At 47.1% G+C, this 24,606-nt stretch overlaps 2 protein-coding genes and 1 non-coding gene across 4 annotated transcripts; 1 reads left to right on the top strand and 2 right to left on the bottom strand.

The window, feature by feature from the left end:
* Positions 1-6,946: 6,946 nt before the first annotated feature.
* On the bottom strand, positions 6,947-9,827 carry LOC133921952 (E3 ubiquitin-protein ligase EL5-like). Of its 2 annotated transcripts, XR_009910354.1 has the most exons (2): positions 8,605-9,827; positions 6,947-6,961 (listed from the first exon to the last, which is right to left on the bottom strand). XR_009910354.1 is itself a non-coding variant. In XM_062367072.1 (1 exon), exon 1 carries the CDS (start codon positions 9,607-9,609, stop codon positions 8,671-8,673), a length of 939 nt encoding a protein of 312 aa, XP_062223056.1. In that variant the 5' UTR covers positions 9,610-9,827; the 3' UTR covers positions 8,542-8,670. The 2 variants fall into 2 exon arrangements, 1 of the variants encoding a protein (XP_062223056.1); XM_062367072.1 differs by lacking the exon at positions 6,947-6,961 and having other exon boundaries at positions 8,542-9,827.
* A 2,390-nt stretch (positions 9,828-12,217) lies between these two features.
* LOC133923325 (small nucleolar RNA Z247) lies at positions 12,218-12,356 on the top strand. The gene has a single exon (XR_009910583.1). It is a non-coding gene; the product is annotated as a small nucleolar RNA Z247 (small nucleolar RNA).
* Positions 12,357-20,456: 8,100 nt separating this feature from the next.
* LOC133921950 (E3 ubiquitin-protein ligase EL5-like) lies at positions 20,457-21,696 on the bottom strand. The gene has a single exon (XM_062367070.1). The coding sequence runs from the start codon at positions 21,623-21,625 to the stop codon at positions 20,705-20,707; it is 921 nt and encodes a 306-aa protein (XP_062223054.1). The 5' UTR covers positions 21,626-21,696; the 3' UTR covers positions 20,457-20,704.
* Positions 21,697-24,606: the final 2,910 nt, after the last annotated feature.

Below are 24,606 nucleotides of genomic sequence, written 5' to 3'. Positions count from 1 at the left end.
CTTTGAAAGCCGGACTTCCAGCTGAGGATTCGGAGCTTAAGGGATCCCTTGATGACGACCCTTTAGTAATGTTTATAGGCTAGGTATTTCCCCCGAACAGTACCCTCTCATCCGCTGGCCCCAAGGTATGGAGGGATGAGTGGATGCAGAAGGAACTAGCTCCAGCTCAGCAACATAGTCAATATATCCTAATATAGCTTCTCACCTTGAGGAGCCTCTCAATGGTGATTGTGAGCGATGATGGCAAAAACGTAATCTGGAGGAAACTGTATGGTTGACTGGTAAGCTGAAGGAGGGAGTCCATGATCCCCTCAGCGGTTTACCACGGTGAGGCCTGACAGAGTCAATGAGCTCTAGGACCCATGTGGAGTAAGCCCTTCAGCTCCCTTGATGGTGAGTCCTTTGACCGCTTGCACCATCATAGTGGAGGTTGCGTGTGGCAGCGAGGTATTCTCCTCATTTTTTGGCCTAAGTAATGGATGATGTGAGGTAATGGCAGTGTGTTTGACGGGATAACGCATAGGTTCACATGGGCTCTTGTGCTCATGACCCTCACATGCGCCGAAAGAAGCTCGAACCATAAATATGATGAGACGTGCACGCAAAAAACCAGGGAGCCACCGCAAGACATCGTCATGTGGGTGCGGTTTGACCCAGGCATGGCCACGGTCCCCCTAGGGGAGTAATTCGGAGTGCCGCAAAATGATGCCCATGACGATTCTATTTTCCTCCCTAGGTGTGCGCAAGCAATTGGCCCAACTATAAAAATTGGGGGTTCACCTAGTTGATCTTTCACCGTTGTGTAACGGAGTGCCTCTTCTTGGCTTGAGTATGGCATCCTCTTCCTCCTCATCATCACAGATGATAATGCTTTTGACTAGCTCGTCGCTTCGGATGCCAACGCCAATTTTGCCTGCTGTGGTGCCTCCGAGGTCGAGTCGTCCAGCGGGCATGCTTGCAAGGTTTGAGCTGGTGGCCATTGTGCTTCCATCCTTGCAGAGGAAGCTACCCCCGCCGCTTTGTCTTGATCTCCAGTCTGACTGGCTACTCCAACCGAGATTATCGATATCTTTGATGATGAAGGGGTGATCGACTGGGATCTCCTGGAGAAGGAGATCGACAAGGAGGATAAGGCGGAAGCAGAGAAGGAGGCATACCAGGCGGGGAAGAAAAAGGCCAAGGAGGAGGGAAAGAAGGTCGTGGAGGAGTTCTCTTCATCCTCAACCTTGTCCTCGTCCTCTGATGGCTCGGGGGTAGGCTACTGCATTAGCTTCCATAGCAGTAGGCCGCAGATGAAGCACATACACCGCTTCATGCGCCGCTGCTAGGGCTTGTGGTTTCCTTGATAGTCACCTTGTATTCTTTCTCCCCTTGTTTGCTCTCTCAGGGTTTATTTCTTAGTTTGTCACCTGTTTGTCAGTGCTTCTTTTGTAAGCGTCTTTTGGATGTACAAGTTATTAATAAGATAACTAATCCTTGGACCTACTCATTATTTTTCCTTTGATCAAAATGTATGGCGATCCTTCGAATGTGTAGCCTTTCGTGTTTTTTGTGTGCACCTAAGCCTCCATGCCTCACCTTCGCCAACCCCCCACACGTTGCAGTTTTCTGGCAGCCGAAGGGTTTGATGGCATGTATGATTGTAGGATACTAGGTGCAACTGGAGCGATGAAGGCTCACATAGGTTTAGGCCTAAACATGACCATGACATATGCTATCGAGGTACGGAGGGTTTGGATCCCGACGCCTATGGCGGAGGACATGGACCTTGTCGTTCCAGGCGGCGGAGTGTGTAGCCACTTGTGAGGGCGTGAGATGAGCTCTTTGATGGAGGTGAGGTAGTCTTGGAGCCTAGTGGCGGTGGACAGAGGTGAAGCCAAAGATTAAGGTCGAGGGAGGCAATTTGTGACCCCCTCAGCCCTGGCTGCCACTAGGTTCCAGCATGATATGAACATTCTTCTGTCAAATGCTGGTACAGACTCCTTTCCAAATTTGCTCCAAATTTCCAACTCAAAGAAATTCATTTCGGAGCCAGGCGGCAGTTGCGGCCTAGGGAGGCAGTCCACGGCACCTTAGCCATGGCGAGGCTCCGGAGGTAGGGCCATCTAGAGCCTAGCGACGGCTGCCAGAGGTGACACCGATGGCTAGGCTGAGGGATGCAGTCCGCAACCCCCACAACCCTTAACTGCGGTGAGCCTCCAGAGGCCGGGCCAACTGGAGCCCGGTGGCGGCTACCGGAGGTGACACCAATGGCTAGGTCGAGGGAGGCAATCTGCGACCCCTCCAGAGGCAGGGCCATCCAAGCCAGTCGACACGTGTCGAAGGTGACACCGATGGCTAAGCCGAGAGAGGTAGTCCGCGACCCCCTCGGCCCTTAACAGCGGTGAGGCTCCAGAGGCAGGGCCATCCATATCCCAACGGCGGGTGCCAAAGGTGACACTGATGGCTAGGCCGAGGGAGGCACTCCGCGACCCCCTCGACCCTTAACCTGGGCGAGGCTCCGAAGGTGGGACTATCCGGAGCCTGGCGGCGGTGCCAGAGGTGACGTCGATGGCTAGGTCAAGGGAGGCAGTCTACGACGCCCTTGACCATTAACTGCGGTGAGGCTCTAGAGGCAGGACCCATGGGAGCTCGGCGGCGGGTACTGGAGGTGATGCCGATGGCTAGACCGAGAGAGGCAGTTCGCGACCCCCTAGGCCCTTAACCACGATGAGGCTCTAGATGCAGGGCCATCCAGAGCCTGACGACGGTTGCTGGAGGTGACGCTAATGGCTAGACCAAGGGAGGCAGTTAGGGACCCCCTCAACCCTTAATCGTGGTGAGGCTCTAGATGCAGGACCATCCAGAGCTCGGTGGCGACTGCTGGAGGTGCAACCAATGGCTAGGCTAAGGAAGGTAGTCCACAACCCCCTTGACCTTTAACCGCGGCAAGGCTTCGAAGGCAGTGCCATCCAGAGCCCGGTGGTAGGTGTCGGAGGTGACATCAATGGCTAGGCTAAGGGAGGCAGTCCATGACCTCTTCGGGCCTTAACCGCGGTGAGGCTCCGGAGGCAGGGCCATCTGGAGCTTGACGGTAGTTGCTGGAGGTGACATCGATGGCTAGACTGAGGGAGGTAGTCCATGACCCCCTCAACCCTTTATCGCGGTGAGGCTTCGGAGGCAGGGCCATCCGGCGCTCGACGGTGGGTGCTAGAGATGACGCTGATGGCTAGACCGAGGGAGGCAATCTGTGACCCCCTCGGCCCTTAACCGCAGTGAGGCTCCGAAGGTAGGGCCATCAAGAGCCCAGCGATGGTTGCCGAAGGTGACGCTGATAGCTAGACTGAGGGAAGCAGTTGGCGACCCCCTCGGCCCTTAACTGTGATGAGGCTCCGGAGGTAGGGCCATCCGGAGCTCGGTGGTGGCTACCAGATGTGACTCTGATGGCTAGGCCGAGGGAGGTAGTCCGTGACCCCCCCTCGGCCCTTCTTAACCATGGTGAGGCTCCGGAGGTAAGTCTATTCGGAGCCCAGTGGTGGCTACCAGAGGTGACACCGATGGCTAGGCCGAGAGAGGCAATCCGCGACCCCTCGTCCCTTTCTGGCAGCAGTCGAACGGAGGGTGCATCTCACACCTTTTGTGCAGTGTGCATTGCACGTAACGTTATTCCCCTAACCCCCTTGCGTCTTATAGTCGCAAGCGGGCGGAGGGCGCATTCTATCAGTGCCATTGTCATGTATGCCATGAGTGTATACATTCGCGCATGCATGTATGTAAGTGTGTATGAAATGAAGTAATTTTTGGGTTAATCAATAAGCTGATTTTGACCACAACTGTAATGAGGCTATACCTGTTCCACGCCTCTTTGGCATGTAGCAATGTTGGAGGGCTTGAGACCTCAACGATACTGAGGCTATGCCTGTTCCATGCCTCTCCGACATGTAGCAATGCTGGACACCCTTGCATGTGAGCCAAAGACGGAGTCGATGGCGAGGCTGAGGCAGCCCACTATCCCCTCAGCGGTGGATGCCGGAGGTGCAGTTGTTGGCGAGGCTGAGAGGGTGACAGAGGTGGAGCAATCTGGAGCCCCCGATGGTGGAAGACGGAGGCGGAGTTGTCGGTAAAGCTGAGGCAGCCCGCTACCCCCTCAGCGGTGGATGCTGGAGGTGGGGTCGTCGGCGAGGCTAAGGTGAGTGACAGAGGTGGAGTCGTCCGGAGCCCCGCAGTGTGAGCCGAAGATGGATTTGATGGCGATGATGAGGCAGCCCACTACCCCCTCAGCGGTGGATGCCGGAGGTGGGGTCGTCGGCGAAGCTAAGGTGTGTGACAAAGGTGGAGCCGTCCGAAGCCCCGCGGTGTGAGACGGAGATGGATTCGATGGTGAGGCTGAGGCCGCCCACTACCCCCTCAGTGGTGGATGCCAGAGGTGGAGTCGTTGGTGAGGCTGAGGGGGTGACGGAGGTGAAGCCATCCAGAGCCCCCGACGGTGGAAGACAGAGGCAGAGTCATCGACGAGGCTGAGGCAGCCCGCTACCCCCTTAGCGGTGCATGCCGAAGGTAGAGTCATTAGTGAGGCTAAGGGGGGTAATGGAGGTAGAGCCGTCTGGAGCCCTCGACGGCGGATACCGAAGGCATAGTCATTGGCGAGGCTGGGGCAGCCTGCACCCCTTTAGCGGTGGATGTCGGAGGTGGAGTCGTTGGTGAGGCTGAGGGGGGTGACGGAGGTGGAGTTGTCCGGAGCCCCTGGCGGCGGAAGTCGGAGGCGGAGTCGACAGCGTGGCCGAGGGGGCAGTCTACTATGAGTCCCACTTGAGTTTGTTGGAATCTTAGCTCATGCATTGTTCCTGTAATTGTTTTGGAAATAATTACCTCTCTAGTACGGAGACTTTTGCCTTCAAGACGTCGGAGGGTTTTGAAAATAACGTGTTCTAACAAGGATAGAAAAATTCTGCAACTTGTGTAAGATCAACCAAGCCTTTTGGCTCCCTGACCCTCTTGCTTCTCGCATTATGTGGTTACAAGCGCGCGGAGGGCGCGTTCTATTAGCGCTATTGCCATGGCTTTAGCCGAGACAAGGAGGCTTCTAAGATGGTTGTAACACACATATGTATATGTATATGTATGCAAGTACATACGTACGTACATATATACATACGTATGTATGTATGTATGTAAATGTATGGGTATGCATGTATATATGAGTATATATGAATGAAACTATACTACGTTGGCTTCACCTTTCACCTTTTAATTTTGGTCGGATGGGGAAAGCCTTGACGTCCGGATGCTCACTTCATCGGTTACTGCATGTGAAGTGTAGCTCAAGTTGTCATTTTGAGTTTCTACTGGTCAGAAGAAAATGACTATTTTGCTATAAATTAATCAAAATTGAATTCTAGGCGGTATATTTACTCAAAACTAATACAGTTGGACTGCATGTAATCGACCTAGGCTGTCACCGTTTTTTGATAGTGCGACGAATGGGTCCTACAGTTAAATTTCCGCATGCATTTGCATATGAAAGTTTAGATACGAATTGAAAGTGTTAGAATACACATTCGGAAAGGTCGAGTCCTGAGTTGAAACTGTTTAAACTTTTCCGTTGAAGGTCGTTGGATTTCATAGTCAAAAGGGGGTCAATTGTTCCAATTAAAAATAAAATTGTACTCCTAGTTGAAAGGCACAAAACTCAAATTAAAGTGATAGGCAAAGAGGGAACGGAATTTACTACATGGGGTGGAAATGTCCGCTGCTTGTGTAAGGAGCTGACACGCCAGTTAGATAGACATACCCATTATATAAAATCCCATCAAAACTAAATATTATATTGTCGGATCATGGAGAAACAATCAGCTAGCTATTAGCCAGATTATGAGAATCACTTTTAGTGCGGTGATAAAGACATGATATGGTTTAAATTCTAGTGTCTATGATTTATATATATGAGTGTTTTTGATAGTATTATTCGTAAGAGTCTGACAGGAACATACTCGTATATGAGTGTGATATAGGTGTGTCATTTTGTAATAGTGAAAAAACTATTAGCCAGTCTATGGCAATATATATCCGGTTGAACGTCAAGCCAAAAACCACGTACCTTTCTTTCCAAAATCTCTACAATGATCTACTCATGCTCTTCAAATTGCTCCAAGGTCCACAGTACGTCCCATTGGACTTTGGTTTGACAGAATCGATCAATCACATGCCGGAATTAGCCAAATAATCAAAACCAGTGCACTGCTACTGCTACACGCCAGCACGCAGCAGCAGACACGGACAGGATTGACAGCAAGAGCTATGCGTTCGCGTACGTGGAACCAAAGACGTCTCGCCCTCACGGTCTAACCGCCACCGTTGACGGGCGGGCCGGCTGGTCTCGCTCTCGCCTCCCCCGCGCGCGCAAAACACCAGGAAAAACTTGGCCGCCGAGCTTACCCGCAGCCGCAGGTTCCGCGCGCCACCTTCTCGGCTCCTTCTCCTTCTTCTCCCCGTTGCACAGGCACGCTCCTCGTCGCATCAACTCCGCTGTACACTTGAACACTACGTACTTGTTCAGGTGATATATATGCGCGGGCTCTCGAGTGCTCGCAAAAAGCATGCACATAATTTCTATTCAAATGAAAGGGGAAAAAAGCATGCACATAATTTCCTTTTCGCAAAAGAAAAATTCCCACCATTGCGAAAATCCGAATGCTTTGAATTCAATAGTCAAAATGGCATCTTATTCCCACGCAAACGATGTGATCTTATCGCCTTTGAAAAGTAACTAGTCATTTTCTTCTGACCAGTAGAAACTCAAAATGACAACTTGAGCTACACTTCACATGCAGTAACCGATGAAGTGAGCATCCGGACGTCAAAGGCTTTCCCCATCCGCCCGTGTGCTTGTAGTGATTCGGTGGCTATCTCCAACAGCACACCATTCTGCACAGCAAACCAGCAACCGTCCGGGATATTACCACCATGTCCTTAAGATATTATCCTACAATCACGTGCATAAGGGGTATTATAGACCTTTCATTCTTTTACATATCATGTGGTAACGGAGATATTATGGTCGTCACAATAATGCCATAATACACCATCTAAATATCTGAGGCTGAGACGTTTCCCCCGATAAAAGTAAATTTTATAAAAGTACAAATAGTTTGTTTGTGAAGCATAACCCACATCGATGTTACCAGCAACCCAATCGAATCAAATGTGGACATCTATGGAAAAAGAAGATAAATGAAACCCCAAATTCCTCTTCAGCTTTAATCTAATACGATTAATAAAAATTCTGATTTAAAATTGTAAAAAGTTAAAACTATATTTCAACAAGTACAATTATAATGAAACTCCATATCCAATACAATTGTAGGAAATTAATTTGTAAAGTCACGGTTGTATTTCTTCATCTTTTGATATGTATAACTATATAAGTATAGTTTTTGCCCTTTCCCCAATTTTATAAGTTCTGTAAATGGAGGGTGCTAATTGTACATGCAAGAGCGAAAGACAATTATATTTCTCATCAAAGGAAATATATTGTTAAAATAATATATTATAACGAATCTAGCCGTGTTATTTACGCGGCCATCTGCTAGCTAACTAGAAAAGTACTCATTCTGGATAATGGCAAATCACAAAATAAGCAAATATGTATTGGACTAAAGATAGATAGGATGCATGATGCTAGTGCTGCTGTATATGGAGTGTAGAAGCTCATTTAAGGAAAATGCCAGAGAAAACTTTGCAAACCTTTATGACCCGGACGGACTTTAGATCGATAGTCCCCACAAAAAGGACAGCAATGCCATCAGGGTCGGCCCTGGAGGGAGGCGAGCGGGACGGTCGTCCTGGGCTCTTAAAATCTAGGAATCCATATGTATATATATACTGTATATGTGTTCTATCTTCTGTACTGACTAGACTGTGCTCTGTGCTTAACGTCACAAGTCTACAACTCGTTTGGTCTAAAAGCAAACTGAAAAAATTAGATCTGAGCGAGTGGACGTCTTGCGGCAGACGACATTTAGACTCCGGAGTGTATTGGGACATATTATTTTTTTTCATATGATACATGCAACTGCTATTTGTTTGATATAAAAAATATAACACTACTGCTTTGAGCCATTATACTATATAAATATTTAGAAATTTATATTTAACGAGGGTTCTATTTTTAATGTTACCTGGGATCACCAAAATGTTAGGATGGACCCTGAATGCCATCCGCAAAAGCCAACCACATCAAACTAATGAGGTTCAGAATGCGTGAAAGCATTCAGTTGGTAGGTGAATCACAGACATTTCTGTTGTGTTCGAATCATGCTTAAGCACAGAAACTAATTTCGGCTCGGAATATCCGATATATCAGTTTATGAATCATACTTTAGCGCGAAAAACAAATTTCAGTCTGAAATATCTGATATATACGGTTTGCTGAATCGACCACAAAACTCTAGTATAATTTTTTTACCATGTTTATCAGTGTTTTATTTAAATTTTGTTTATCGTGATTCTAATAAATTTTATTTACCGGTAAAAAGCCCTGCCTTAGGATACTGATGCTGTATCGGAACACGAAGTACAAAAGAATGGCATAGTTGTCTTTAGCCTTTTCACTGTCACGGAACATACCTACAAACAACTGTGCAATTGTGCAGATGACTATTCGGCCGGCTGGGCGCATGTCCCGTTCCTTCACTATGCGGCCGCTCCCCGGATTGCACCCACCGCAGTCTCTGATGGCAGCGGCGCCTCCGCGACGGCAATTCCGATGGTGACGCTGATACCTTGTTCCACGTCGGCTCCTTCTTCGGCGCCGGCGCAGGAAAAGGCGGAACTCGGCCCTGCCCCTTGCCTCCCGAAGCTCCACAGCCTCCTAATCGACCTCAGCCTCGCCGAGCCCGGCGACTTGGCCGCGTCGCGCGGTGTCGGCGCGGCCGACTCCGGGATTTCGATCACCACCAGGGCCGTGGTGCCGGTGGAAGGGCTCCTGTCTCTGTCGGTGGACGAAGTCGCCGCAGTGACCGCCACCTGGTGAGAATTCTCGAGAAGCAAACTCGCTGGCAGGTTCGCGGCGTAGTTCGCCGGCTCCGGCAGTACTGTTGGAAGAGTCAGAGCCAACGAAGGCGCTAGCGGCACGTCGGGCTTGGCGACGGTGAGCCGGCAGAGAGGGCAGGTGGAGTGGGAGGCCAGCCACATGTCGACGCACTCAACGTGGAAGCCGTGGCCGCAGCGGGGCAAGAATCGGGCCTCCTCGCCGTCCTCGAGCTCCGCGAGGCACACCGCGCACTCCACCGCGTCCTCCTTCGGACCCGCAGTCGCGCGGTACACCGTGACCGGCAACGAGCGCAGCACCTCTGGGTCGACGCCCCGGGTCCGGGCGCTACCACCTCTGCCGGCTACCGTCCTGACTCCACGGCGCCGCCGCCCGGCCTCCGCGTCGTCGACGCAGTACTGGAAGAGGACGAGCGCGAGGGCGAAGAGCATGAAGACCGTGAGGATGCCGGCGACGGTGAGGCTGCTGCCGACCGTCATGACCGACGACGCGGCCACAGGCGCCTCGGGAGGGTCAGCGACGTCGCCACTCGGCCCCGACGAGTACACAGCGACGGCGCCTTGGTCCGAATTGTGTGCCATGCCTGATCCGGGTTGGCGTGGCAACCGTGCGTGCGTTGGTGGAGCGAGCACTCGAGAGCCCGCGCATATATATCACCTGAACAAGTACGTACTGTTCAAGTGCCGGGACGGCGGGTACGTACAGCGGAGTTGATGCGACGAGGAGCGTGCGTGTGCAACGGGGAGAAGAAGGAGAAGGAGCCGAGAAGGTGGCGCGCGGAACCTGCGGCTGCGGGTAACCTCGGCGGCCAAGTTTTTCCTGGTGTTTTGCGCGCGGGGGGGGGGGGGGGGGGGAGGCGAGAGCGAGAGCTAGACCAGCCGGCCCGCCCGTCAACGGTGGCGGTTACACCGTGAGAGCGAGACGTCTTTGGTTCCACGTAGGCGAACGCATAGCTCGCGCTGTCACTCTGTCCGTGTCTGCTGCTGCGTGCTGGCGTGTAGCAGTAGCAGTGCACTGGTTTTGATTATTTGGCTAATTCCGGCATGTGATTGATCGATTCTGTCAAACCAAAGTCCAATGGGACTTACTGTGGACTTTGTAGCAATTTGAAGAGCATGAGTAGATCATTGTAGAGATTTTGGAAACGAAGGTACGTGGTTTTTGGCTTAGACGTTCAACCGGATACATATTGCCATAGACTGGCTAATAGTTTTTTTTTTTTGCTATTACAAAGTGACACACCCATATCACACACACATATGAGTATAACTCTATCATACTCCTACCTATAATATTATAAAAAACACTCACGTGTGCGTAAATTATGGATACTAGGATTTAAACCATATCACGCCTTCACCACCGCACTAAAAGTGGTTCCCATAACCTGACTAATAGCTAGCTGATTATTTCTTCATGATCCGACAATTTGACATTTTGTTTGATGGAATTTCATATAATGGGTATGTCTATCTAGCGGGCGTGTCAGCTCCTTACACAAGCAACGGACATTTCCACCCCATTTAGTAAATTCCGTTCCCTATCACTTTAATTTGAGTTTTGTGCCTTTCAACTAGGAGTACAGTTTTATTTTTAATAGGAACAATTGACCCCCTTTTGACTATGAAATCCAACGACCTTCAACGGAATAGTTTAAACACTTTCAACTCAGGACTCGACCTTTCCGAATGTGTATTCTAACACTTTCAATTCGGATCTAAACTTTCATATGCAAATGCATGCGGAAATTTAACTGTAGGACCCATTCGTTGAAATATCAAAAAACGGTGACAGCCTAGATCACATGCAGTCCACTGTATTAGTTTTGAGTAAATGTACCGCCTAGAATTCAATTTTGATTAACTTATAGCAAAATAGGACTAAATTGGCCATAAAAACTTGTTCACAACATAGTTTTTCATTCAAATTTCTAGCGAGTAATCTAACACCCATTTCTATTCAAATGAAAGGGGAAAAAAGCATGCACATAATTTCCTTTTCGCAAAAGAAAATTCCCACGATTGCGAAAATCCGAATGCTTTAAATTCAATAGTCAAAATGGCATCTTATTCCCACGCAAACGATGGGATCTTATCGCCTTTGAAAAGTAAATAGTCATTTTCTTCTGACCAGTAGAAACGCAAAATGACAACTTGAGCTACACTTCACATGCAGTAACCGATGAAATGAGCATCTGGACGTCAAGGCGGCCGAGCGGGGCTGCCGGGCGCGGCGGCGGTGGAACGTACCCTTCAGGCCTGCAGCAACTTTCTCGTGTTAGATCCGGTTCTCACCTGGAGTGCGTCATCTACCTAGCCAACCCAGCACGAACGAAACCAACACATCAGAAGAGGAGGCCACAACAGAAGGAGGCCAGGTGGGGTGGCGGCGGGGCTGAAAGAATCTCTAGATTGGCTTGTAATCTATTCTGTTTCCTGTGTTTGTTATGCTATAGATAAAGATAAATCTCTTGTAATCAGGACTTGACTTAAAGGTCAAGTTTGCTCCCGATTGTAAGCTATACCGGCGGCTCATGCTGGCTATATAAATACATGCAGCCCGGACGATGGGTTCTATGCTTCCCAAATTATTTCACATGGTAATCAGAGCCTGAAAAACGATCGGCTTCTGATCGCTCAAGGCCGATCGAACCCCTCCACACACAAACACACGAAGCCCTCATCCACCTTCGAATCTCCCAGTCCTATGGCGAGTTCGTCATCGCCTCTGGCCATGAACTCAACCTTGAGTCAGCCAGTTGCAAAGAAGCTCACAAAGAGCAATTATCTCCTATGGAAGGCCCAAGTTCTCGCCTCAGTTCGCGGCGCCCAGCTTGCCGATCATCTTGACGTCTCTATTGCACCTCCTTCTCATCAGATTGATGCCAAGGAAGGAGACAAGACCCTGAAAGTTCCAAATCCGGCGTACTCACAATGGCTGGCCTACGACCAATAGGTTCTCAGCTACCTGTTCGAGTCTCTCTCCCGTGAGATCCTAACACAAGTGGTGACCGCAACTTCAGCAATTGCTGCATGGAAGATGATTGGAGATATGTTCTCCTCTCAGACTCGCGCACGGGCAGTCAACACCTGGATCGCGCTTGCAACTACACAAAAAGGCACCATGACGGTGACTGAATATATTGGCAAGATGAGATCTCTAGCCGACGAGATGGCATTAGCTGGGAAACCTCTAGAAGAGGAGGAGCTGGTGTCCTACGTCCTGTCTGGGCTTGATTATGAGTTCAATTCACTCATGTCAGCCCTTGTGACTCAAGTTGAACCTGTTACAATGGGTGAGCTTTATGCTCAATTGCTCAGTTTCGAGACTCGGATGGATTTACTTCATGGAGGATCCCAATCTCAGTCTTCTGCGCATGCCGCTTCACACGGTGGTCGCGGAGGAAACCAGCGTGGACGTGGTGGTCGAGGTCGCGGCAACAGCCGTGGTGGTGGCTGCACTACTCAAGGAGGACGCGGCAGCAATCAGGGTGGCAGGGGCGCACCCAACAATCAGCAACATCCGGTGTGCCAACTCTGCAAGAAGACTGGACACACGGTGATTGACTGCTGGCACCGGTTTGATCAAGATTTTGTTCCTGAAGAAAAGAGTGCTGGGGCGGCTATGACCTCCTATGGCATTGACACCAACTGGTACACTGACACCAGCGCCACAGATCATATCACCAGTGAACTTGACAAGCTGACCGTAAAGAGCAAGTACAATGGAGGAGATCAAATTTATACGGCCAGTGGAACAGGTATGGACATTAGTCATATTGGTCATACAATTGTTCATACCCCTAGTCGTCATCTTCATTTGAATAATGTTCTTCATGTTCCCGAAGCTCAAAAAAATCTTGTATCAGTTCATCGCCTTGCCTCCGATAATCATGCTTTTTCTTGAGTTTCACCCTAACTTCTTTTTGATAAAGGATCAGGACACGAAGAAAATACTTCTTCAAGGCAAATGTAGAAGTGGTCTTTATCCCCTCCCTTCGGCTCCATTAGATTCAAAGAAGCTTGCTTTTGGCACCATCAAACCATCCTCTTCGAGATGGCATAATCGTTTAGGCCACCCATCTTTTTCTATTGTTCAGCAGGTCATCAGTAGAAACAATCTTCCATGTTCTACTGAAATAAATAAGGAGTCTATTTGTGATGCCTGTCAAAAGGCTAAGAGTCATCAACTCCCCTATGCAAGGTCATCTAGTGTGTCGTCAACCCCCTTAGAACTAGTGTTTTTTTATGTATGGGGACCTGCCCCTGATTCTGTAGGCAGAAAACAATATTATGTGAGTTTTGTTAATGACTATAGTAAGTTCACATGGATCTATTTGCTCAAACACAAGTCTGAGGTTTTCCAGATTTTTCATGATTTTCAATGTCTTGTCGAGCGCCTACTTGATCGTAAAATTGTTACCATGCAGACAGATTGGGGGGGGGGGGAGAATATGAGAGACTACACTCTTTCTTTACAAAAGTTGGTATATCCCACCAAGTCTCTTGCCCACACTCTCACCAACAAAATGGAGCTGCTGAACGGAAGCATCGCCATATAGTTGAGGTTGGCCTAGCTCTTCTTGCACATTCGTCAATTCCCTTAAAATTCTGGGATGAAGCCTTTCTATCTGCCACATATCTTATTAATCGCACTCCTAGTAAAGTCATTGACTTCGCTACACCTCTTGAGCGTTTATTTCATCAAAAACCAGATTATTCATCTCTTCGTGTTTTTAGTTGTGCTTGTTGGCCTAATCTTAGACCCTATAACTCCCGAAAACTCCAGTTTCGCTCTAAACAGTGTGTCTTTCTTGGTTACAGCACCATGCACAAGGGATTCAAGTGTTTAGATGTTTCTACTGGTTGCATCTATATTTCTAGAGATGTTGTTTTTGATGAAGAGATTTTTCCTTTTTCAAAACTCCATCCCAATGCTGGTGCTCTTTTGCGGTCCGAAATTAATCTGCTCCCTTTCCATCTACAGAACTTGCCCAGTTTGCATCATGGGGGTGAACATAATGATCAAATGACTAATGATCCTATTAATCCTGATCCTAACAATGCAAATGTGCAAGCTTCTGGTCATGACATGCAGATTTCAGACATGGGCGCTGCAGACATCCCTGACACAATGGCTGCTCCTGGAGAATTTTCTAATGCAATGGCTCTTCCTGCTGGTTCCTCCTCTAACTTGGAGCCGGCACCTGCTTCGTCTAACTCTGGTGCACTCAACGCACCAGACGTCGGACCTTCCGGTGCTGAAGACTCTACAGCCGATGCTGTGCAAGGACTTCCAGATGCGCCAGCTTCTTCTGCTAGGCCTGTGACTCGGCTACAGCATGGGATTCGTAAATCCAAAGTCTACACCGATGGAACAATCAGGTATGGTTGTTTCACTTCTACAGGGGAGCCACAAGAATTAAAAGAAGCCTTAGGTGATGAAAAGTGGAAACCTGCGATGGATGAGGAGTATTCAGCACTTCTCAAAAATAAAACCTGGCATCTGGTTCCTCCTGAGAAAGGTAGAAATATTATTGATTGTAAATGGGTGTAAAAAATAAAAGAAAGGCTGATGGTACTATAGATAGATATAAGGCTCGATTAGTAGCAAAAGGTTTTAAACAGAGATATGGAATTGACTACGAGGATACTTTCAGTCCTGTAGTCAAAGCTGCTACTATCAGAATAGGTTTGTCTGTTGCAGTTTCCAGAGGATGGTGTCTTCGTCAGCTAGATGTGAAGAATGCATTTTTGCATGGTGTCTTAGAAGAAGATGTATACATGAGGCAGCCTCCAGGATATGAAGAACATGCTACGCCACAATATGTCTGTAAGTTAGATAAGGCGATATATGGACTAAAACAAGCACCCAGAGCATGGTACTCCAGGTTGAGTCAGAAGCTACAACAACTTGGTTTCTGTCCTTCAAAGGCTGATATCTCCTTGATCATTTATAATAGAGGAGGTGTTATGATATTTCTACTAATATATGTAGATGATATAATTGTTGCAAGTTCTTCACAAGATGCAGTGGGAGCATTGCTTCAAGATCTCAAGACAGAGTTTGCTCTCAAGGATCTAGGAGAGCTGAGTTATTTCCCGGGCATCGAAGTAAAGAAGGTACGTGATGGTATTTTATTATCTCAAGAAAAATATGCATCAGATATAATCAAGCGTGTGGGGATGGATAATTGCAAACCGGTGAATACACCTCTATCTAAATCTGAGAAACTTTCGGTTCAAGAAGGAGAGATGCTAGGAGCAGAAGATGCAACACATTATAGGAGTGTTGTTGGTGCCTTGCAGTACTTGACTCTAACAAGGCCTGATATATCTTTCTCAGTTAACAAGGTGTGTTAGTTTTTGCATTCTCCTACTTCTATTCATTGGGCGGCTGTTAAAAGAATATTGAGATATCTTAAAGGTACTTTGAGTACGGGACTTAAAATAGCAAAATCAGCTTCCATGTTGGTTAGTGCTTTCTCTGATGTATACTGGGTAGGGTGCATGGATGATCGACGCTCTACCAGTGGCTTTGCTGTATTTTTGGGTTGTAATCTCATTTCATGGAGTGCACGAAAGCAAGCTACTGTGTCTAGATCCAGTACTGAGGCGGAATATAAAGCACTGGCAAATGCTACAGCAGAAGTTATGTGGATACAAACCGTATTGAAAGAACTAAGAGTGCAATGTCCTTCAGCCGCCTGTCTATGGTGTGATAATATTGACGCAACTTATCTATCTTCAAATCCAGTTTTTCATGCCAGAACAAAGCATATTGAAGTAGATTATCATTTTGTTCGGGAGCGTGTAGCACAGAAACTTTTGGAGATTCGATTTATCTCTACAAAAGATCAAGTAGCAGACGGTTTTACCAAAGTCCTCTCAGCACAACAATTGGAGAATTTTAGACGCAATCTTAACTTAGAGAAGTTATGATTGAGGGGGGCTGTTAGAGATATAGAAAGAATCTCTAGATTGGCTTGTAATCTATTCCGTTTCCTGTGTTTGTTATGCTGTAGATAGAGATAAATCTCTTGTAATCAGGACTTGACTTAAAGGTCAAGTTTGCTCCCGATTGTAAGCTATACCGGCGGCTCTTGCTGGCTATATAAATACATGCAGCCCGGACGATGGGTTCTATGCTTCCCAAATTATTTCACAGTGCGAGGCGGGGTAGGGAGTGCCTTGTGCCTGAGTGGCAACGGGGCGGGGTAGGGGAGTAATGGAGCAGTAGAGTGTAGGTTAGGCTATGGGTTGATTGATTGGATTGGATGAGACGCTAGGCTAACATATGGTATGTTCGTGTGACCCGTGGGTATCTATAAACGTAGATAGAAATCCGTGTCCGATCTATTATAATTTAAGTGCCTAACTCGTCATATCAGAATTTAACATCTGAACCCGTCACCCATCAGTGCAAAACTCATACGGACCTGAACCAACAGGTCTAACTTCCACAAGGACAGCGACATGGATAAAAAGGAGTGTAACACGAGGATCATATGAGATGCGGCTAACCATGGGGATGACGGAGGTGTGCACGCGATGATACTTCAAGGCGTAGCTTGACTTCCAAAGTTCCAATAGTCAGGCTTATTCTTGACACGGACGGACCGAGGATGGCATGCATATATCAAAGAGGGAAGATTTCGATTTGCCTCAACCTCTTAGTCCTTGTCTCACTCTGATTAATCAATTGGTGCAATGCATCTGTTTTTTTTTTAGTGATCCTCGCACTTTCTGGTTAGACCACCAATTGTTCACGAGGCATTGGAAAAGTCACTTCTCCCACTAGTTGTGTTTCTCGCTATATGCAGAGTTACTCGACGTGCATCGAGATTCGAGCACTGCATTTGGGCAGTGCCTTTTGGTTGTACCTATGTGCAATTCCTGGGTCTCGAGGCAGATTCAACGGTGGTGGTGCATGGTGGGAGGCATCGCTAGTGGGAGAAAATCTGTGTTAAGGAGAAATCTTGCAATGTATTGTCGGAAAAGTCCATCGATCATCTGTCGTTGATTCGATGCACCAATTTTTTAAAAACTCCAGTAGGGGATTCCCCTACTGTATGGTGGTAAATTTATTAAACAAACTAAAATCAGCTACAGCTCAAACTGTACAATGCCTAAGAATAGGCGAGTATCAGTGAGACACTGAGGAAAGGAAAAAACTATACAAAGCTGTTAACCCATTGGGACACAGATGAGTGCGAAGAGTCCTTTATTCTGTGCATCTGCAAGTGCATAATATGGAAGAAATTACTTCGCACTATAGCAAACACACAACATCAGCGTTGGTTTAAAATCATTATCAGTGGCAGGTTTTAAACCGCCACTGATAGTACCTAATATCAGTGTTTGGTCTAGAACCGACACTGAAAACTATATCAGTGCTAGTCGGTAGCTCTAACCGATACTAATAGTCCAACTATCAGTGCCGGTTGGAACCACTAATCGGCACTGATATGGTTTTTCCCGATTCAAACTTTTTGGACCCAAAAAAGCAAGAATTTTTTTTTACAACCAGAGTCACCGATCAGTCACGCTGCTCTTCCGACCGCACAAGTTACGTGATTTTTGCTCGCATGCGGTAGCCAGGACTCGAACTTACGACCTCACAGCAGACCCTCGCGTGTGACCGTTCTAACCATCTCAGCTATCGTTCGTTCTCGATTATAATAGCACAATCAACCCTTTTGACATCTTCTAACCGAACGTTTGAATGGCTATATAGACATCTAAATGACCTCAAATAAAAATTGATCAACTACAAATCTCATATATAAAGTTTGTCTCTATCCGACTTCGTATAAAAATGTTATAAATTTTTTAAGATGAGTTGTTATCGAATATAGATGAAATTTTGTTAAGATTATTTGGGAATTTAAATGATCTAAAATTAAAAAGTTATCAACTATAAAGTTGTAGATCTCGTCGAGATCTACAATTTTCACATAAAGTTTTTCCCCATCCGACTTCGAGTGAAAACGTTATAATTTTTTTAAGATAAACTGTGACAGTAGCAATCATCAATGCCAGTTTGTGGCTAGAATCGGCAATGATGTATCAGTGTATATCAGTGTCACTGATACATCAGTGTCGGTTTCAGCCACGAACCAGTATTGATAAATGGTTTCGGTACAGGTTCTTAGCGGCTCACTCATTGTTCGTGCGTGGAAGCTTAAGAACCGGCATTGATATATCTTCAGTTTCGGTACTAGTATAATCGGCACTGATGTATTTGACTTGTTCTGTAGTAGTGTCGCTATTTTTGAAACGTCGGGTCAATTTGTTGAAAAATCCTTGTATTTCTTTGTTTTCAGATTTTCCAAGCCGCAATAGAAAGACTTCAATGAATAACTAATTGTGAAATGCTCGTGTCGCCTCCTCCATCATTTCAGAGAACCCTGCCGACTGGTTTCATACAATACCGATTGACAACCAACATCTGGTACTGAAAGAGCATGCAAAGAATAGATGGAACGTAATCTCCTCAATGTTGAGATTACAGATAACATTATTGTAATTATTGTCTTGAATTTGTTGCTTTTTCCTTTTGAGAATATTAAGAGTGTTAATTCTATCTTTGAAGAGGAGCCATGTGAACACTTTGGTTTTCTTGGAGCACTTTGAATTCCAAATCCCAACTATGGAGCCGGAGGCGATATAGACTTGTATGGTAATGCATAGAATTTACTTGAATTATATTTGCCATTACCCCAACAGTAAGACCAAGTATCCTTTTGAGAGCTCTGGTTCTGAATTTGTGCCATTTTCTACCGGAGTGTATGAAGCTCTTGAAACGCCTCATCAACAATGGAGTATGGAAGTTCATGTGGGTGTAATGTTCTCTCTATATGTAGCAATGGACACATTTTTGTCTCTGCCGAACGTATACAGTCAAGGGAGCTTCTCTTTGATGTAGTTTTTATTCCACACATTGTGCCAAAGAAGAATAGAGGAGCCTCCCTCAGATAGTCTGAAGCTATTTCTCTGAAATGATCAATGTAACTTATAATATCTCTTTACAGAAGCATGAGGGATCTGACCATTACTATAGTGAGTATTCCAGATCAAGTGAATATAAGGGATGTCTAATTTATTGTAGAATTTGTGCAAATGCTTAACTAAGTAGCGCTTCCTTTTGCATTGCCAAAATGATAACTCGGAGTCCCCCTTTATTTTTAGAAACACACTGTTTCCAAGTAATTAGAGCCTTCCTTTTGTAGGATGCATCATGTCCCCTCCATAAATAATTCTTTCTAGCTCTATTAATAACATCAATTACATTCTTTGGTAGCTTGAATGTGCACATGCTGTAAGTCGACAAAGAGCTGAGTTTACCTGCTATACACGTGATCACGTGATCGATGACATGAGCGTCGTCGATAAAGACCAAATAGCTAGTCTTTGTTTGTTTTTGTACCAGTTGAATTTGCCGGACAAATAAATGAAAATTAGAACCGTGAGTGATATGAACAAGTTATATCGGAGTTTCATAAAGGTTGCCAATTTTTCTTTGGACACGATTAAATACTGGCTGTGCATACTATAAGAGGATAGCATGCACACTCTTAATTAAGAAAATATTTAATTAATTGTTTTCCTAATTAGGGCAAATTAGCATGACACACGCAGAGCACGCCCACGATAATACCTGGGAAAAAGCGAATTTGTCTGTCCACAGGCAAAAATCATATGTATTGAAAAAAGTATTTTATATACTATGGAAAAGCATTTCATACGCTGGGAAAAAGCATTTCATCTAACCATCTTTTCTATTTTTAGTAATCCTAACAAAGACTAACATGACATAGCAGCAAAGAAAAGAGACGCACCTAAGCAGTTCAGAAAATCCAAAAAGCAAATTGTTTCAATTTGAAAAACTCAAATCCGTGTAAACTCATAAAAAACATATTAGTTCTAAATTACAAGCAATTCATGTGAACCAGAAAAGCATATTATGTAAATTTGAAAAGTAAAATTAGCATAACTGGGTACAGATTTGAGAAAAATATTTTGACGAATAAGCAAGTTTTTTAATAGTCATGATCAAGTTTTCAAAAATCATAAGCAAATTATAATGCACACAGAAGCACTTTTTTTTCCGAAGTTGATGTTAGAAAAAAATATCATCAAAATATACTCAACTGGGGTCTAGTTTTGAAGCTCTTATCGCACGAAACATAATGGTGCGATCAGATTTTAATTTAGATGCTCGGTTTGAAAACTATAGTTTTTTAAAGTTTTGAAATAGATTTGCATGTCAATGACGTCAGCAATTTTGTCATATTTTCCTTCTCCATGCATGCAGCCAATGACATCCGATGCTGAACGTACGGCTCATCTGAGCGTGCATGCTGTATGACGAGGGTATGCACGCTCGGAATTTAGTCTTTGGGTTTTTCTTTTTAAAAAAGCCGACAAAAGAGGGGAATTTTTTAAGATCTTTTCACTGTCACTGCTGCTCGATTGTACAATTTAAAACAATTAACATTCCTACAGACAAGTGTGTAAAATCTAGACAAAACAAAAAGAATGTGAACAACTGAATATGTCCACAAAAAAGAGAAATGGTAGCTTCAATTCAGTACTACAGAGTATATGTATGCACAGAGCTCGGAAAATTGGTGGCTCTCCGGCCGGCTGGCCTGCCGCACGTCCCATTCCGGCGCTATAGCCTGGCCTCCTGGGTTGCACCGGCCGCAGTCTCCGACTGCAGTGGTACCTCCGCGACGGTAGTGCCGATGGTAACGCTGATACCCTGCTCCATGTCGGCTCCTTCGCCGGTGCCGCATGTGCAGGAGGAGCTCGGCCCTGCCCCTTGCCTTCCGAAGCTCCACAGCCTCCTAATCGACCTCAGCCTCGCCGAGTTTGGTGACTTGGTCGCGTCGCGCGGGGTCCGCGTCGGCACGGCCAACTCCGGGATATCGATCACCAGGGCGGCCGTGGTGCCGCTGGATGTGGACGGGGCCCCCGCGACGACCGCGCCTTGGCCAGACACGCCGAGAAGCACGCTCGCGGGGATGTTCGCGGCGTAGTTCGCCGGCTCCGGCGGGACGGGATGAAGAGCCGGAACCAAGGCGGGCGCCGGCGGCACGTCGGGCTTGGCGACGGTGAGCCGGCAGAGCGGGCAGGTGCAGTGGGAGGCGAGCCACATGTCGACGCACTCGGCGTGGAACCCGTGGCCGCAGCGAGGCAAGAACCGGGCCTCCTCACCGTCCTCGAGCTCCACGAGACACACCGCGCACTCCACCGCCTCCTCCTTGGAGCCTGCGGCGTGGTACACCGTGACCGGCAACGACCGCAGCAGCTCCGGGTCGACGCCCCGGCTGGTAACGTTTCCAACCACCTCCCCGACACGGTGGCGGCGGAGCCCGCCTTGGCGGTCCAACGCGTTGAAGCAGTACTGGAGGGAGACGAGCCCGAAGGCGAAGACGACGAACAGCAGGAGGATGCCGGCCACGGTGAGGATGCTGCCGACCGTCATGGCGGCCCCCGCGGCGGCCATGGGCGCCGAAGGCGGGTCGGCCACGGCGCCGCTCGGCCATGACGAGTCCGTGGCCCCAGCGCCTCGGTCGGAATCTTGTGTCATGGTCGATCGAAACTGGCGTCCGGTAAGCGTGCGTGTGGTGTGTAGGTGGAGAGAGCACACGAGCGTCGAGAGCTCGCCCATATATATACATCCATACAGGGAGAGGGAGGGGGTATGTATTGAGTGGTGTCCAGGTGAGTCCGTGACGACAGGGACAGGCGGACAGCGGCGTTGACGAGACGGGCGCAGTTGCGTACGCAACGGGGAGGGAAGAAGGAGAGAAGAAGCCGAGAAGGTGTCTCGCACTTGCACCCAAGGCCGGCTGCGGCTAGGCTTGGCGGCCACGCTTTTGCTGGTGTTTCTCGCGCGTGGGCAGGTGGGCGGTCAATGGCGGCGGTGAGACATGCTCGGTTCCACGTACGCGAGCGGTTAAGTCGTGGGTGTCGCGCGCGCCGGCGTCATCGTCAGCAGCCGGCGACAAGCAACAGTGGTGAACTTCTTTTGTTTTTGGACCGATCGTCTGATTAAATTTTGGCACGTGCGCGATCGATCCTGTCCGACCAAAGTCCAACGACGTGCAGCAGCAGATCGACTGCTGTGGATGTCGGAACTTCGAACGATAATTTGCTCAAGTACATGTACACAACTTAATAATTAGGGGTTGATATTCTTCAGCCGCCTGAAATCAGACGTTGCTTCAGTCGACGATGCGTCAGCCACAGGATCCCAATTGGATGGCACAACATCCTCTTCAAACTCCCGGGTTCCTTCTCTCTTATTACAATTTTCTCTCCACCCAGCCTCAGCCTCGCCTCAATCCCTTGACCCATCTGCGTCCAGCCATCTCCGGTGGCATCCGCGCTGCCGGATCCATGATCGTCGCCCTCGCCACACTAACCTGACTCTATCAAGCCGTCTCCGCTCGCCCCCTCTCCCTCACTGCCCGTTCAGTTGTCCTCCAATGTCCACAGCCGCTGTCACCACCTCGCCCCTGCACCTGTCACCCATGACCTCCCTAGGCCTGGCGATGGAGAAATCCGATCAGAGAAAACATGTCAGAGAATAATACGGCATTCACACCCATTGACCGAACAAACTCTAATTCTCAGGCTGAACAATAGCGTGTAATAATTAAGAACTTCCCTACATCACGAGAATCCGAATGTTTTAAGACCAGGTAGTCAATATGACATCTTGTTCCCTCGCAAAAGATGTCTTCTTAATTATCTCCTTTGAAAAGTAAATGGTCATTTTCATTTGACCGGTTGGAAAGTCAAAATGACAACTATACCTAGTGTATCTGATGAAGTGAGCTTCCCTAGTAATACCGCCCCCAATTGTGAATCGTCGCCATGGTGGTTTCAGAGAAAAATATTGTGATCGTCGCCTCGGTTGGGACTTACGACAGCGACATGGGCAAAAAAAGCTAACACGAGGATCATGTGACGCGGCCAGCCATACCATACACTAGTAGAAACCGTTAGCTGAGAGGCAACGTCCAAATGGACGCAGATCCTAAGTATTTGAATGAAATGATTGAATGAAGAAGAGTCTAAGATGATGGAACAAATATGTTTATGTAGTGGAGAGTAATACAAAAAAGGTGGGATGATCTTATTGTAGCACAGACAAGCGCTCGATGTTACAAAGAGCACTTGTCTTTTCTGAGGAGGATGTAAATATTAATTATTCATAGCATAGTAGCATAGCTGGAACTACTTGGCCATATATATAGCTGTGGACCCTTGGTCAGCTGGTTTGTAATCTCCTCCATATTTGGCAAAATGTACATCACATTTGGGTCATCAGTTATCTCAGAAAGGAAAAATAAGCTAGGGAGGATGCTGTCTTTGCACACATGCAACACTGATGCAAACTGATTTAGTACAGCATCCCGTGCTTTGCTTATTTCTTTGATGACTTTCACATGCCGTCTTGTTTTTCTCACTAAACGTATGTTCTCACCTAGTAGGTCTTCCTTTCTGTCATAATTGAAATTATATAGCTCCACATGTACTTGTGTTTCCATGCCCTATTGCTTAGAGAGCTGCATTTTCTTCTGTGGTAGTTTGCGAAGCTGCTGAAAACCCACATAATTTTTGGGTTGCTCCAGCTGATTTAGTAGTAGATGGTAATCATTTGCGTCAAGAGAGCCAATCTATGATACAGCAATGGCTACCTGCAGCAGTATGTAACTTACCTCCTTGTCAAATCTAGGTTCTTTAAGAACCTTCTCATGAAACAGCACGGAGGCAGCACAGACATATTCAACTGAAGTGTGTCCACTCCATGAAAGATCCTGTCTGCATTGAATCAACAGGTAGAGCATTATTACCAATTCAAGGATATATGCACTTGCATAAGCACGGTTGCATATTAGCGGTATATGATAGAGCAAAAGTAGGATTTTAGTGGAATCCTAGTAGGACTCCTGTAACCCGACCTCTTTATAAATATGAGAGGAATGTGCCTATTGTAATCATGACATCATAGCGATAGGTTCGCAGGGGTGGCGGCGGTCTGTTGGAACCCTAGAAAGCGACTAGTGTTGCTAGATGGTCCCTTAATTGAATGGTTGAGCGATCAAAGGATGCGAATGTCAAGATTAAATATCTTCTAGTTCTAAGTATCACCAAGAAGATAAAAGACACTTAGAGTAGCATAGACTATCTTATGTTCTTTGATCGTACTATAAATAGGGGCTAAGAGTAGTAGCTCGACCTAGTTGAGTTTAGACTTGGTTGGATGCACACTTATGAAATTCTTGCACTAGGTAGCTAAGAGAAGCCCATGGATGAGTTGAAGTGAAGATAGGACTTAAAGAAGTTTGAATTGGACAAGTTCTGGAAAAACTCTACACATCGGATGGTTCGGCGTTGAGGCGTTTATACATGTTGAAGCTTTTATTTCAACTCTCTTGTACACGTCGTATGATCCGACGGTGTGAAGTTGGCTACACCGGAGTATTTTTCAGAAGATGGACTTCAAATTTGTACACGCCGGAATGCCGGATGGTCCGGCGTATATATCGGATGCTTCGC

Source organism: Phragmites australis, chromosome 6 (genome assembly GCF_958298935.1).
Source record: "Phragmites australis chromosome 6, lpPhrAust1.1, whole genome shotgun sequence".
In the NCBI taxonomy this organism is placed as follows: domain Eukaryota; kingdom Viridiplantae; phylum Streptophyta; class Magnoliopsida; order Poales; family Poaceae; genus Phragmites; species Phragmites australis.
The sequence above is the reverse complement of the archived record's forward strand: the minus strand, read 5'-3'. Positions and strand labels throughout refer to the sequence as shown.